This window comes from Talpa occidentalis, unplaced genomic scaffold (assembly GCF_014898055.3).
Source record: "Talpa occidentalis isolate TD23 unplaced genomic scaffold, MPIMG_talOcc4v2.1 talOcc4.2, whole genome shotgun sequence".
Lineage (NCBI taxonomy): Eukaryota > Metazoa > Chordata > Mammalia > Eulipotyphla > Talpidae > Talpa > Talpa occidentalis.
This window is the reverse complement of record NW_023602073.1, coordinates 75476904-75492636: the sequence shown is the minus strand read 5'-3', so window position 1 is coordinate 75492636 and position 15733 is coordinate 75476904. Positions and strand designations below refer to the sequence as shown.

Genomic DNA, 15733 nt, shown 5'->3' with positions numbered 1-15733 from the left:
ATGTGGTAAACTCTTGCTTTGTTGAAAATGATTGGTGTAATGCTTATTTGATTTAGGTAGCTCATGTTTAATTACTTGATAAGTGATATTAGATGATAAGCAAAAATTGGTACCAGAGATTTGAATTTTAGATTGCCAGGTATATAAGTGACTAGATACTATCATGAGTTTGAAGAGTTAGCTTTTTGCTTAACTATAAAAAAATTTATGTGAGTTTGTAGACTTTCTAATTGTGAAATGTGTGAGGACAGTTAATTATGGTTAAAATTTTGGAGTGTGTTTTCAAGAACAGTGAAAGCTTCAAAGTACTTGTTGCAGTTACTGAATTCTAAAGTTTAATTTCAGTGTGTGTAGTTTTAGTATCTCCACTCTAATTTTAAATGATCAAAATATTTACTTTTGGACTATTTTATAACTAATGCCATAGCCTGTATTCAGAGTGCCTATTGTGTATTGTTCCTGCCTAGGCTGCTGCAGTGAAACAGCTGGAAGAGAGCAAAACCAAAATAGAAAACCTTTTAGACTGGTTATCAAATGTTGACAAAGAATCAGAAAAGGCAGAGGTAAAACAGAAGCCGGCAATTGAACAGAATGGAACTCATTTTCAAGAAGGTGATGGCAAGTCAGAGATAGGAGAAGAGGATGAGGTTAATGGTAACCTGTTTGAAACTGTTGTTGATGGGCAAGTTGGAACCACGGAGGAGAATCTGAACCAGCAGTACCAGAAAGTTAAGGTGTGTTGTTTTTAGACTTAATAATATTCTTAAATTCTATTTTCAGGTCTGTGAAAGCAATATCTTTTCAAGCTTTCATGACCACAGAGAGTGAATTCCTTTTGTTTAGGCTCATCATTATGTCAACTATCGTTATTGGGAGAATTCTAAGCAAGTAGCAAACAGTGGGAGATGAAACATTAGTTACGGCTTTCTTATAAGTTAAGCAAAGTTATAGGAGTAATTTGGATGATAGGGCAAAACATAAATAACTTAGTTCTGTGGGCTCATAGAAGGTGGTAACTTTGTACTAAGAACAAGAGAACAGCTGGAGAAAAAAGTTCCAAAGTGCCAAACACAGTGGGGATATTCTGGTAGCAGCTCTTCCCTCACAAATCCACTTGGCACCGCCACCTTCTTCAAGTCTTTGCACATATCTCATCTTCTTCATGTTACTATTCAGATGATCCTGTTTAACTCTGAAAGCTGACTTTCAGTCCCACACCCAACCACCCATCCCCAAGTCTGACTGATTGTTCCTTTAGCCCTCAGCACTGGAGAGGAATGGAAGAGGCCTTAGGTGGCAGAAAGAGTTCTGACATAGTGGGATCTGGTTGCTTGGCTTCATGGAAGACATTAAAGGAAATATAGGAAATTGCTCAGATGGATTCTTCTTCTTACTACATTTGTATGCCATGCTGAGCTGAATGGTAGATACTGCTTATGACTGGAGAGAAAGGGATCCTGCTGCCCAAGGTCCACACAGCTGCCCTTACACCTGGGGTGACCCGTGGCTCTGCACACCTATGACCTGTGGAGCACACCTGCCGGGCTGGAAACTGTGTTCTTCACTTTCAGAGTGATTTTAATCCCTGGCTTACATCATGCCCTTCCAAGAAGTGTTCTCTGTGTGTGATCTCATGCACTCATTTCAACAAACCTTTGATGCATAGGGATTATTATCTCCTTTTTCCACATGCAGAAGAGTGAGGCCGAGGGAAACTAATAAATCTGATTTTCTCTCTCTCTCTCGCTCTTTTTAATAGATGTTCCTCTCCTGTTGGGCTTTTCTGAGTGTACCTTTTCTTGATTAATTATTGTCATAGTGTCAGAATTTTTTATTGCTTTAAATTGCAAATTATTTGTTTTTCTATTTAAGTGTCTTTTCATCATCATTTCCTAATAAAATGTGTTATACTTACTTGTTCAATTATAAGGTAAAGAATTGCAGCCCCTTTTGGGTGGTTGTAAGGAAGCAATGAGTAAAATGAGATCAGAATGCAGACGCCTGTTTTAGAATTGGAAGAAAAATTCATTATACTTTTTCAAAATTTCTCTAGAAGAGTACGTGGTTTATGTGATCGGTTACTTTCTACAGAAGATTAGAAATCTCCTTTTAAAAAGTGTTCAAAATGAAGCTTTTGCTAGTCTGAAATTCACCAGTAAAGGAGAGAGACTGTGCACCTTGAAAAGGTTATTGAGAAGGAAGTTGTCAGGTTTAAATGTTGCATTAAGATTGCAAGTACAGAGGCGCCAGTGAGCCCCTAGTCTTAGGGTAGCCCCATCACTACTCTGAATTTGCAGTTGGCATTTTTTCCACACAGGCCCAACATGAGAAGATCACTTCTCAGCACCAAGCTGTCCTCCTGGCCACTCAGTCTGCACAAGCCTTGCTTGAGAAGCAGGGTCACTATCTCTCTCCTGAGGAAAAAGAGAAACTGCAAAAGAACATGAAGGAACTAAAAGAGCATTATGAAACCGCACTGGCCAAGTCCGAGAAGAAAATGAAGTTGACGCATTCTCTGCAGGAAGAATTAGAAAAGTTTGATGCTGATTATAGTGAGTTTGAGCACTGGCTGCAGCAATCAGAACAAGAACTTGAAAACTTGGAAGCAGGTGCAGATGACTTCAATGGTTTAATGACAAAGTTGAAGAGGCAGAAGAGTTTCTCGGAAGATGTTATTTCTCACAAAGGGGATTTGAGATATATCACCATTTCTGGAAACAGGGTGTTAGAAGCAGCCAAATCTTGCAGCAAGAGAGATGGTGGTGGCAAGGCTGGCCAGGATGATATTGACACTTCTGCAACACACAGAGAAGTCCAGAGCAAATTGGATCATGCCACTGATTGGTTCAGGTCTCTCTATTCTAAGGTAATTTTACTCTTTTATTTTAAGGGGAAGATCAATATTTGGTTGTAGTTTTTCGCTCTGCACTCTCAACTTTTGTTTGACAATTAGAAGCAAGAAACCTAAAAGCTGAAGCAGGGAAGATAAGGTGGTTTCACCTTGTTTCCCTTAGTCTTATTATTCATCTGCTTTACTTCTGAATAATGAGTTTAAATTAGGAGCTTAAAGTTTGTTTAGTTAGTTTTGAGAGTTTTCCAGGAAGCTGTACCTCATAAACTGTAAGACTGAATTTGACCACTAGGTGGCATTTATATTTTGACTAAGCAGAAAAACTTGCTAATTTACAGCCTCTCAAGCTTGAGAAAGGAAGTTTCATCTCAGATAATTCCCTTCAGTACTACAAATGTGGCACAAGGGGTTGAGACACAACCTATGAAACTATCCGCAGCCACTGCAACACAAGTTCAATCCCTGGTCAGGGAGCTGCCCACATGGGGCAGCAGACCTCTCCTGACTTGCCTGTTGCTCCCCTCATCAGTGTATTTCAATCTACCCACCCGTCCTGTTTCCCACTCTGTCTCTGGTGAATCCTCTCACCCCCCACACCTCTGGCCTGTACCCCAGTTCTTGTATGCATAAATAAATAAATCTTAAGAGAAAATACTACAAATGTTTATTTTATAAAAATATTTGATCGTAGCCTCCCCTGGTGGCACAGCGGTTGAGCACTGGGCTGAGAGGCTGCCCGCAGCCACTGCAGAGCTGGTTCATTCCCAGCTGCCGGCGAGGGTCCCACAATATATATATATATATATATATATATATATATATATATATATATATATATTTGATCAGTGCATTAACAATTACTTGCATTAACAATTACTGACTAGAAGACTCTTTCAGCTTCTCTTATTCCTGTGGACAAGTAAATGTTTTGTTTTAAAAAAAAAATCTTAGAAAACATTTTCTGTGAACAATATAAGCTGAAGAGACTGACCAAGAGTGTAAATGATTTGAAGAGCTTCATTGGCCTACAAGATTCAGTGCTTCATTTTGACCTAGATTATTTACCTTCCTGTTAATCTTATTCAACATGTAGAAATGATTTATTGAACCTCTTGAAAACCTGTGAATCAAATTCATATCTATACATATGGAATATGAATGCCAGTGGGGAGATACCTTAGTAGATCAGTCTCCTCTCATGATTGATATCAAAATCCATCATTTTGGGTTAAGACTCAGCCCTTATAAATATGTTTTTGAATTGGTATAAGCCTAGAACTGCTTCCTCATTTTTATGGCTAATGTTTTCAAGTCTGTGGATGCTTCTTAAAATAAAGAAGAAAATCTTAGCCCTGTAGTTTTCACTAATTTTGGTTGAAATCTGGTGTTGTCCAAGTTGCATAACTCGTATGTCCCAAGGTTATTTAACACATAAAAAATAGTGGCATTGAATCCCCCACTTCTGTTCTCTTTTGATTCTTTAGTGCAATGTCCTTGGGAATAACCTTAAAGATCTGGTGGATAAATATCAACACTATGAAGATGCTTCTTGTGGACTTATTTCTGGACTCCAGGCCTGTGAGGTCATAGCAAGCAAACACTTATCGGAACCTATCGCTGTGGATCCTAAAAATCTGCAAAGGCAATTAGAAGAGACAAAGGTAAATGGAAAGAGTTATAGAAAACTAACCTTTTGGTCATCTTACTGAAAATCTTTCACTTCTACACACTTTTGTGACTTATAGTTTTGCCTAGAGAAGGGGAACAAAGGATGGGAAAATATACTTCTCCCTCTGAAGGGAGATATGACTCTGGATCTCCAAAGTTCATTCATTTCCCTTTTATTTTTTGTCCACTGTTATTTAAATGGTCTGACATTGATGTTATGACATGTTACCTGCATCCTGCCATACACTCTTCCCCAAATGAAGACCAGTATTGTGTAGGCCACTTGTTTACCTTTGTAATTATTTATTTTGTTCATTTTCTTTCTCATGGAGGTTGAAGCTACGTGAGGGCAGTCGTTTTCTCTGTTTTGTCGATTGCTGTGTCCCCAGCACTTAGAACAGTACCTGACCCAAAGTATGACTCAAGGGAAAAAGGATGTTATTGTCATATTCAGGGTCAGAGGATCCCAATTGAGGTTCTGTTGCAAATCCCCTTGATTCATAGAGATAAAGACCTAATTATTACCTAACACAGTTCTCGGAAAAATCTACCAGCTCTTTCAAAAATGTAAATTTGATGTGGGAATTGGTATGCTAGGTCCATTGTTATGTTTGTGAAGACTCAAAACCCTGTCTCTACCCTTGTATTCTAAAAAGATATTTTGCGGGGAGGTACTCTTAACCTTTCTTCATCTCCTTAAAAATTCTGGGATGCAAATAAGCTGTCCCTGTGGCTTAGACTTCAGTCTCATTATAAGCAAAGTTCCTGTTCTGAGGGATTTCTTGTACTTTCTATAACTCTCTAGGAGAATTTCCCAAACAGGTTCACTCTGATGCAGATTTTTTGGCTTCATGGAACAATTGTGGAATCTGGTATTCAGCTTGGTCTCATGTCTTATGTTGGCCACATTCGGGTGAACTTTTTGACATATTACACAGCAGCCTGTATGTCATCACAATTTATTGGCTATGAAAATTAGCTGTGAAAGTTTCTGCCATTAAAGTTTGGCATTTATGTGTGTGTGTGTGTGTGTGTGTGTGTCTGTGTGTCTGTGTGTCTGTGTGTGTGTATGTGTGTACTGGCACATACTTGCCCACGTTTTGCCACAGCACCTGAGGATGGTAGGTATGCTGGCAGCCATTCTTTATCCTGTGGGGTCCTGGAGTAGCACTCAGGGCAGTTACCCCATCCCCTTTGCCACTTCTGTGCTAACATCAAGCAGCCCTCCTGGGTGGCTACACCTGTCTCCTCCGAGGATTTTCCAGACCATTGCTCACCAGCACCAACAGGCCCTCATGATAATACCTCTCAGAGCTTAGGCATATACTTAAGTTGAATGAGGGCTGAAACAGGTGAAGATATTTTTAGGCCTTAAATCCTATATTTTCATTTATTATTCATTTACTCATATATTTCAAAAACTATTATTAAGGTCATCTATGTGCTAAGCAGTGGACTAGGAAGTGAGAATAGGAAGATGAATAAGATGAATTCCTAGTTCTCCAGGAGGTTACAGTTTGATAGAAGTGACAAATAAATCCAGTATAATACACAGGGTGTTTGTGGGAGCTCTTGAGGGGAATATACTTATACCTGGGGGTGGGGAGGAGAGAGTTAGGCAGACTTCCCTGCTGAATTTTAAAAGGTGAATAAGAGCCCAGCTTGGATGGTAGGGGGTAAGTTTCATGTGAAAGTAGGTATATAGAGATGTTGAAGCATTGCTTTAGCATGTGCAAATACCTAAGAAATACTTGTGTTGTTGGACATTTCTGGAAGGTGGCAAAGGTTGAAATTGGAATAGGTTTCATTACACTTTTATAATCTTTGCCTTTGTTATGGAAGCCATAGGAAGCCACTGAAAGATTTTACAGATGGGAGTGACATAGTCAAATATCTATTTTAGATAAAATTCATTGACAAACCATAGGGAAAGACTGGAAGCAGTTAAAATGCTTTTTTTTTTTTCCATTTGAGTGAGAGGTTATCTTACAGTGATCTAGAAATATTGAACAAGGTCTGATTTTAAAAGAAAATTGGGCAAGTAAAATTGTCAGGTCTTAATGGTTGCTTCACATGCAGAAAGGAGGTCTAAGGATTTAGGGGAGCCACAGGTTTGCTACTTGGGTAATAAGAAGCATGGGGCAGGGAATGAGATGATGAGTTTAGATTTAGCCTTTTGCATTTTTGGTGACCTTTTACACCCAGATGGAAATATTCAAGAGGCAGTTGGAAACCTGGGCATATGGCCAGGGATGAGTTCATCCACAGATGGAGATGTGGGACTTGGAGTTTGAAATCCAAATGAGAGACTACAAGAGAAACTTGGGAACCTCAAGTGAAATTAAGCCAAGCATGGGGCTCATGTGGCCATGCAGATGCAGTCCATTTGGATAAGGTGCAGATTGCAGGGTCAAACATCCAGAAGACTTAACTCTGGTTCCTGCCCTTATTTCTTTTTTCCTTATTCTTGCTGTTGAACTGCCTCTGCTTTCTCAGTGAATTGCAGGGAGCTCTTTCAGCCAAGTCAAGGTTAGTGTTCTTTCTAACAGTGGTCATTGTTAACTTCCCCCACTTTGTCTCTTTGTGGACAAAGCTGTTACGGGGCCATGTTTCATCTCCCTAATTACATTTGTTCTGTTATTTTTCCTTTCCTCATCACTTTACTCTAAGTGTAATCCATGATTCTTTATGGTCTCCTTCTCTGGCATCTCTGTACTTTATCTTTGCTGACCTTACAATGGATCTTTACCACTGCGCTATTTGTCTCATTCCAGCCTGTGTTCAGTTTCCTCCATTTTCAGCTGTTGAATTTCTCAGCTTCCCTTCAGTCAGGCATTCGGTCTCTATATGATGGTACTCTACAGCTCTTTGAAGTCATCATGGGACTAATTCCCAAACTCTTCTTTGCTCCTACACTTGCTCCCACTTTTGCTTATGGATCTGTTAATTACCTGGATTCCGAAGCTTTGGGTATGCTTCTTCTCTTGGCTCCTCTTGATCTTTGTTCCTGCCTCTTATATCCAGTAGACATTCTGTGATGACTGACTGTTCTGCACAGTGTGGTGACCACTAGTCATATGTCACTTAGCATTTAAATGTGGCTCATACAACTGAGGAAATACATTTTTAAATTTTGTTTGATTTAAATTAAATTTTAAAAAAGCCACGTGTAGTTAATGGCTACCTTGTTGGACAGCACAGCTTTACATAACCAGTCATCAAGTCCAGTAGACTCCTCCCAACTCTGTAACCAGTGCTACTTTGTCCAGACAGCCCTCCCTCCTTTCCTAGTGCTGAAGTTGAACAGGTATGTCGCTTCGTCTCTTCACCATTTAATTTATCCCACACAGTGTTACAAATTTAGCTTTCCCATAAGAGAATCTGAGTGTGTCAGACCCTTTTTCAAAAGTTGATGTCCACTGCTTCAGGGTAGAATGCTAACTCTTCATCCTGACATTTGAGGCCTTGATAGTCAGTCACTGTTTATCCTCCCATACACATCCTCCTGTGATGTTTCTGCCGTCACCTTTGTGCCTTCTGTTCCTTTTTCATGTTTTCACACTCTACTTCTACATGCCCAAGTCCATACTTGTGCAGGATCCTTCTCAGTGCCACTACCATTGAGGTGACCCTCATTTTCCTCCCCAGTGATTCTTTCTTTTGATTTCCAGTAACATTTTTTTTTTACTCATCTTTAGCACTTACCACTTCCTGCCATAGGCTATAAAATTCTTGTGGGCAAATAAACTTTGTGCTTGATTTTTGTATTTCCACAAGCATATCAAGTTTTTCTTTGAAGTTGTTGCATGTTTAGTAACTTTCGTTAAAGAGACAAATAAGACTCTGTATTGAGGACCTAATAAAATGGAAGTCCTTAGTTATGTCCTTGCCTGAAGTTGGAGTTTTCTCAAAGCTTGGCTACTGTTGATTTGTTTTTGTTTTCTGGTGGTAGTTGGGATATTGTACAAAGCCTGAAAGTGGGGATTAAGGAGGAACTGAGGCTATTGGTAGAGTGTTGCTGGATCCACAATCAGGCCAATTATAACGGGGGCTTATTTCAAGACTGAATTTATATTAATCCTGACTGAAGCTTTTGCTCATGCCACTTTATATCTGGCCTTATTCTAAGAACTCTGAAGTAAGTTTATAATGATGGAAAGTTTACTCTGTCCAATTTAAATTTATATCATACCGTAAGTCATACTATAAGTCATTTGCTTCATATTGGAAATCTCTTATTCAGTTCTGCTGAGTGTAATTTATGCATGTAATCCTATAGGCTCTGCAAGGACAGATCTCAAGTCAGCAGGTTGCTGTAGAGAAACTGAAAAAAACAGCTGAAGTGCTTTTAGATGCCAGGGGATCATTACTTCCAGCCAAGAATGATATCCAGAAAACACTGGGTAAGTGTTCATTTACTTGATTCCTGACCTACAGGTAAATTCCACATGAAGTTACCCTACTAGATTTGGAGAAAACCTTCACTAATATATTGGGTAACTCGTGTGAGTGATGCTCCACAGTCTGGAAGAAGTCATGCCTTTTCTAGCACATTTGTTGGAATCTTTAGAGAAGGGACTAGGTAGTTTGAAAGGAGCATATTTAAATTTAAATTTTATATTTAGAAAATGTAGCAGAAAGTCTTTATTTATGAAATATTCACCACAGAAAGCAGAACTTAACATGATTCTCTTGGTGGATGAAACTGGGCAGAGCTAGACACTCAATCTATGTCCAGAATTGACTCTCTGGGAGGATCTGTCTTTATCAAAAGCAGGAGCATGGGTTTCAGAATTGAAGGCCATACTTTGTAGCAGTGTTTGCACTCTTCCATTTGTTAGACATCTTTGAGTGGTCTCACAGGGTTCCAATTACCCCAGTTCTTCAGTGATACTAGAAACTTGTATCACATTAAATGGTGCCTTTGTGCTCTGTAATTAGATAGTGCATTTCTTCAGAAAATAGTTAGTGCATGCTATACTTCATTTCTACTAATAGTATTTAGTTTGTACTAAGTGCACTGTGAACTATCAATACATGTTCATTATTTTACTGTACTCTTGTTTTGACTTTGCTGCTTTTCATAATATTTAATGTATGCTTTTTAATGTGTGAAATGAAACAACTTAACATAGCAGATGATGAGACATATGTTTTACCCCAAGCAGAGCATAAGTTAAAATTAGGGTAGAGGGCCTCCCCGGTGGCGCAGCGGTTGAGCGCTGGGTTGCGAAGCTGCCCGCGGCCTCTGTGGCGCTGGTTCGATCCCCGGCTGCTCCCCGGCCACCGGAGGAGGGTCCCACATGGCGAGCAGACCTCTCCTGCCGCCCGCTGCTCCCCTCAGCAGTGTACTTCGGTCCTTCTGCCTGCTCTGCTCCCCGCTCTGGCTCTGGTGAATTCTCTCACCCTCCCGTGCTTCTGACTGTACCCAGTGCATGTATAAACAAAAACAAACAAACAAATAAATAATAAATAAATAAAAACATGCCTCTATAAAAAAAAATTAAAAAAAAAAAAAAATTAGGGTAGAAATTTTAGTTGAAAATATGTATGAAAACTTTTATTTCTGTTATTTGAAGAAGCATTTTGACATTTCCCCATTGTTAAGTATTATGTTACTTTACTTTTATTTAAGATTCATCATACATTATTTTAAGATGTTAAAACTTCTTTGCCTCCATAACTTTCCATTAATATGTGAAAATATGCTTAAGATATGGAAAAGTTTTTCTAAGATTTATCTAACTTTTAAAACCAACCAATTGATGAAATAACATTCTTATAGTAGATTTTGTTTCATGCCCTGCTTCTAAAATACTTTTTAGTTCTTAAAATCAAAAACTTACTACAGCAACATGTTTTATAACTAAAAAATTACGAAAATAAGCAGTGACACTGAAAATGTGTTCATGTTATTAAAATAATGACTTGGGGGCCTCCCCTGTGGTGTGGCGTTTGAGTGCTGAGTTGTGAAGCTGCCTGCAGCCTCTGCAGCACCGGTTCAATCCCTGGCTGCTCCCCGGCCACCGGAGGAGGGTCCCACATGGTGCGCAGACCTCTCCTGCCGCCTGCTGCTCCCCTCAGCAGTGTACTTCGGTCCTTCTGCCTGCTCTGCTCCCCGCGCTCTGGCTCTGGTGAATTCTCTCACCCTCCCGCGCTTCTGACTGTACCCAGTGCTTGTATAAATAAATAAAAAAATAAATCTTTAAAAAAATAATAATAATGACTTGGAAAATCACTGACTATGGCTAAGCAGATAGCTGGTGTTACCCTGGGATGCAGAGTTGCCCAATTGAGAGATAGCTCACCAGCTATTTAAAATCTGACGATTCAGAGTAGTGGCTCTTGTGGACTTTCAAATTAAGGCTCATTGTTGAAGCCCCTGCTTGTGTTCTCTGTTAATATCATCTTGGTGTGCATTGAATGGTACCTCCTCTCTCCATCCTCCCCTCAGCATTCACAGGGGTTTCCTTGTGTTTTTGTGACAGGCTCATGATTGTTTCTTTAAATCATCTAGACTTAACCTCTCAACTCTGAAAATTTGTCAAACTAATTTCTCATAATAGAATATTAGAGCAATCAAAAAATAATGTCTGTTTAAATGGGTAATGTGTAATGGGTCAAATACAAGATTGTAAGATGTTTAATTTTTTAAAGGTGTTTCAGGTCACAATTTTCTTCTGCTTGAAACATTCTACAATGTAGTTTACTGAAGCATTCAGAAACAACACTTTCCTGATCTGCAGACAATGAGTGATAAATTGATGATTAAAGACAGATTGTTTTTCAAAGAAGAAAATGAATACATTAAAAACTATTGTTCTTTAAACTTCTCATTCATCTCAGTATTATAAATTATGTTCAAATAAAAAATAGTCCAAAAAGACTTTTTTTAAAGCATCTAAGTATTTAAAGCCTTTTGAATTGAAAATAAAGTCAATCTCATATGAACTAGTTAACCTGTTGACTTATTTTTAATGTTGTCTGCTATTAAACTTTTTAAATAAATTCTATTTGTGTATACATTAGAAACATAGTCTCAGCCTTCCTTAAGTGTATTTTCATTGTTGTTTATTTTCTCAATATATGTTTACATTTGCCAGTTTCTGTGTATCTAAATATTTTGCCTGGGATGTGAAGGGTGACAACAGCATCTTGTTGGGGTGTATGCATGTGGGGGGTGCATAGAGAGAAATCAAGCATGAGTGTGCAGGGGGCGGGGAAGAAAATGTCTTTATATGAATAATTAATTCTTGATAAATCTTTACAATTTTGTGTTGTTTCTTGAACATAGCTGTGTATGAGTGTCACCTTTTATTCTCCCCCACATAAGGTATAAGTATGGTTAATTTGAAATGTCAGACTAAAAGCCAATATTTACTCCAAGGACCACTTTCATCTATTTGGGACAATTCAAATGTTTGTGCATACTAAAGTCTCTTTTCAAATGCAGATGATATGCATAGAAACTATTTTAAAGTATATGTTTATTTTTCACTTTCTATTGTGATATTTTCTTTATTTTTTTAAGGTTTTAGGAGTGTTCTAATTATGAGTTTATCATTTGAACTTTGCTTTTTTTACAATTTTGGTGTGAACTTTTTGTAATTTACCTTAGAATATTTTTGAGAGGGAACAGAACTTTGTGGTTAACATCTCCTGATCTTTTGGACTAGATGACATTATTGGGAGATATGATGATCTGTCCAAGTCTGTTAATGATCGGAATGAAAAACTCCAGATAACCCTGACTCGCTCACTGAGTGTGCAGGATGGCCTGGATGAAATGCTGGACTGGATGGGAAGTGTAGAAAGTTCTTTGAAAGAACAAGGTCAAGTGCCCTTAAACTCTGCTGCTCTTCAGGATATCATCAGTAAAAACATTGTAAGTGAATGTTTTTAAAATGAAAAAAAAAATCCACAATTTCAGATAAAAAAGTTTATTAAATTCAAAGGATGCATAAATTTAAGGTAAATGTAAAGGAAAAAGACATTCCCTGAATATAACTGTGGAAAGTAGTGCTTTGCACAAAGAAAAAGGAGTGGAATGAGTTTTCTGTGAAGGAGAATAGAAAGAGGTTTGTCTATTTTTTTCATGAATAGTATTCATTACAGAATGTTTACACATACATTGAGTCCTCTCTTGTTAATCATTCCTTGAGCCAGCTGCACATGAGGTTAATCAGATCAGTCTTGTTGGTGTCTAGCTTCTTAAAAATTAGGACCATGGATAATCCCTAGGCTCCATCCAGTCCCAGGGGTGCTGAGTAGCAGCAGCCTCCTGCCTGATTCAGGCAGCTAGCCAGCTGTTCTCCACTCTCCCTTGAAGAGATTTGGGATGGGACTCCTCAAGGGGCAGATCATACTTGTCAGTCAGTCTCAATCGTTAACCTTCTTTAGACACAGGTTGTTCAAACTTATGTGTGCCATGAATAGTAATTTTTCAAAACGCTGACATTATTTGTCAACATTATAAAGCAAATGTGCTATTTCGTGCATTTCAGATGTTGGAGCAGGATATTGCTGGTCGTCAGAGCAGTATAAATGCCATGAATGAAAAAGTGAAGAAATTTATGGAAACAACAGACCCATCCACTGCATCCTCACTGCAGGCCAAAATGAAGGACTTGTCTGTTCGGTTTTCAGAAGCCAGTCATAAGCACAAAGAAAAATTTACCAAAATGGAGGAGCTAAAAACTAAAGTAGAACTATTTGAGAACCTCTCAGAAAAACTCCAAATGTTTCTAGAAACAAAAACTCAGGCTCTTACTGAGCCAGATGTGCCAGGAAAAGATGTTACTGAATTATCTCAGTATATGAAGGTAAGTCTTATTTAATATTCAGTAGACCTATCAAGTGTATTAACAGTTAAAACAAACTCATACATTTATTGGCAGAAGTATAGTTAGCAACCATCATTTTGGTTGCTGATGGAGTAGTAAAGAACTCTGCTTTCTTCCTTTAAAAATCTGAAGCCTCATCTTTTCCTGGAAGCATTTTGCTCATTGAATGAAAGTGAACACCCTTTCTCACAAACATACCCTTCCACACATCATGGGTGATACATCTTACATGTCAGAACCCAGAGAGACATAATATAAGGAGTCCATTTTAAAATTAAAGTTACTGTGTCTCTTTCAAGACTCCCTACCTGCATGTTTGTTTATATTTAGAGTACTGATTGTAGACAGGTTCATTTCTTCTGTGAAATTCTGAATAGACCCATTTTGGTTCCATGCATACCATTTGAAGATGTAGCAACATCTTATACTAATTAAATATCTAAATGCTTTGTAGGAATCAACTTCTGAATTCTTAGAACACAAGAAAGATCTTGAAGTTTTACAGAATCTCTTGAAGGAGATAGCCAGCCATGGTTTGCCAGGTGATAAGGCTCTGGTTTTTGAAAAAACAAATAATTTGTCAAAGAAATTCAAGGAAATGGAGGATACCATCAAAGAAAAGTAAGCAATGCTTAAGAGGTTGGATTTTATTCTATTTGATATTAATTATAATGAAATATTTTTATTATATAAGTAGATGCCTGAAAATATTCTGAAAGCTTTGAGGGTAAGCATCGGGCTACTTTATAATTAATTTTCATATTGAGATATATATATACACACACACACACACACACACACACAAACAAACACACACACACACGAAAGTAGAAAGCGCTATTGAAGAAAAATGGTGGTGATAGAATATTACTGAAAATAAACTGACTATCCTCTCTGAAACCTTTGGGACAAATACCGCATTTTTTTGGCAAATGCAGAAGTAACCTTGCTCGTCAATATTTTCTGGGCTCAATTCAGAAACTATGCTCAGTTTCAATATAGGTCTCCGTGGGCTTCTTTTTTTTTTTGTAAAGTAGTTTACTTTTTGAAGAGTTGTAGATCAAGACATGATTCCATGAACAAATAAGAAACAAGAGAATAAACTTGAGTTTAAAACACTGGATAGGGATAAGCCTTGTGACTGAACTTCTATGTTTCTGATTTCATGTTAGTTTAGCATATACATATGGTTTGGCTAAAATTTATAGTGACCCCCAAAAAGAAAATAATCATTTCTCTTCCAGCTTATTACTTGTGGAGCTATATTTGTCATTTATTATTTAATTCACATTGCAGAAAAGAAGTATTCTTGACTTACTTAGGTAATCTCTACATTGATTCTTTTTTTCAAATGGGTACAGTTTTGAAAGCATGGAATCATCCAAAATTAGTCCAGCAGCAGTAGACTCTGATGTGCCAGTATTCCACCCTCTTGCACATGTGCACATGTCATCCACACATCATCCATGTACCAAATGTAACTGCCCTCACCATTGTTCATTTGCTGGGCTTGTCTTCCCTCATGGTACTTATGTACAGAGGGGTTCCTGTAGTTTCCCGTGGAACTTTCTGAATATCTATAAGAGAAGCAATCATTAGAATTCTTTAGTCACCGTATCTTTCCTCAATTTTGGAGATTTAAATCTACACTGAAGTACCAAGTTTCTGTGTCCGCTGAGGTGGCTGTGGTATGGCCCAGAAACCACTAGGTGGCATTCTGTTTTCCTCATTCAGTGATTGGTAAATGTTTCCCTTCTGGTTCTGTGCCTGTTGGCACTAAGTACCATGTAAGTGGACAGATCAAAGCTCACTGAGTCTAAGTAATGTTAGAAATATTTATATAACCTTAGAGTTTATGTTGTATTATTGAGTGTCGTTACATGTGGGTTACAGATTTCCTAACTGCTCCTATCTACCCACGTTGCCTGAGAAATAGATGTTATTTCGCTGATTTCACTTGCTACCGATGAGACCTTTCTTCTTCTACCAAAGGGTTAGAGAGAGGGCTTCTTAATGTTAAGTCTGATGCAGGAATAATTATTTCTTAGTAATTAGTCTTTTAGAGCATCTCTTTTCTGTGACAAATTTTTCAATGATTTTTGTTATCTAGAAAAGAAGCTGTGTCTTCTTGTCAAGAACAGATGGATGCTTTCCAGGTCCTTGTTAAATCCTTAAAATCATGGATAAAAGAAACAACAGAAAAAGTTCCCATTGCACAACCTTCTTTTGGTGCAGATGATTTAGGAAAATCTTTGGAAGAGACTAAGGTGAATCATTGAATCTAATCCTATTTTCTCATTTGCTTGTGTCAGTAATAAGAAGTTAGAAGATAGTGGTTTCCTTTTATTTATTATAAGTTATAGCCTCATCT

The 15733-nt window shown here is 38.0% G+C and overlaps 1 protein-coding gene across 17 annotated transcripts in view; it reads left to right on the top strand.

Annotated features, from left to right (window-relative positions):
- DST (dystonin) overlaps positions 1 to 15733 on the top strand; it is a 415236-nt gene that overhangs the window by 299958 nt on the left and 99545 nt on the right. For all 17 annotated transcript variants that reach the window (XM_037519891.1, XM_054698893.1, XM_037519898.1 and 14 more), the window contains 8 exons: positions 468 to 734; positions 2318 to 2866; positions 4336 to 4512; positions 8799 to 8922; positions 12196 to 12404; positions 13024 to 13341; positions 13817 to 13983; positions 15473 to 15629. In XM_037519891.1, coding sequence (XP_037375788.1) covers positions 468 to 734; positions 2318 to 2866; positions 4336 to 4512; positions 8799 to 8922; positions 12196 to 12404; positions 13024 to 13341; positions 13817 to 13983; positions 15473 to 15629 — 1968 coding nt within the window. The remainder of the gene's footprint in view (positions 1 to 467; positions 735 to 2317; positions 2867 to 4335; positions 4513 to 8798; positions 8923 to 12195; positions 12405 to 13023; positions 13342 to 13816; positions 13984 to 15472; positions 15630 to 15733) is intronic.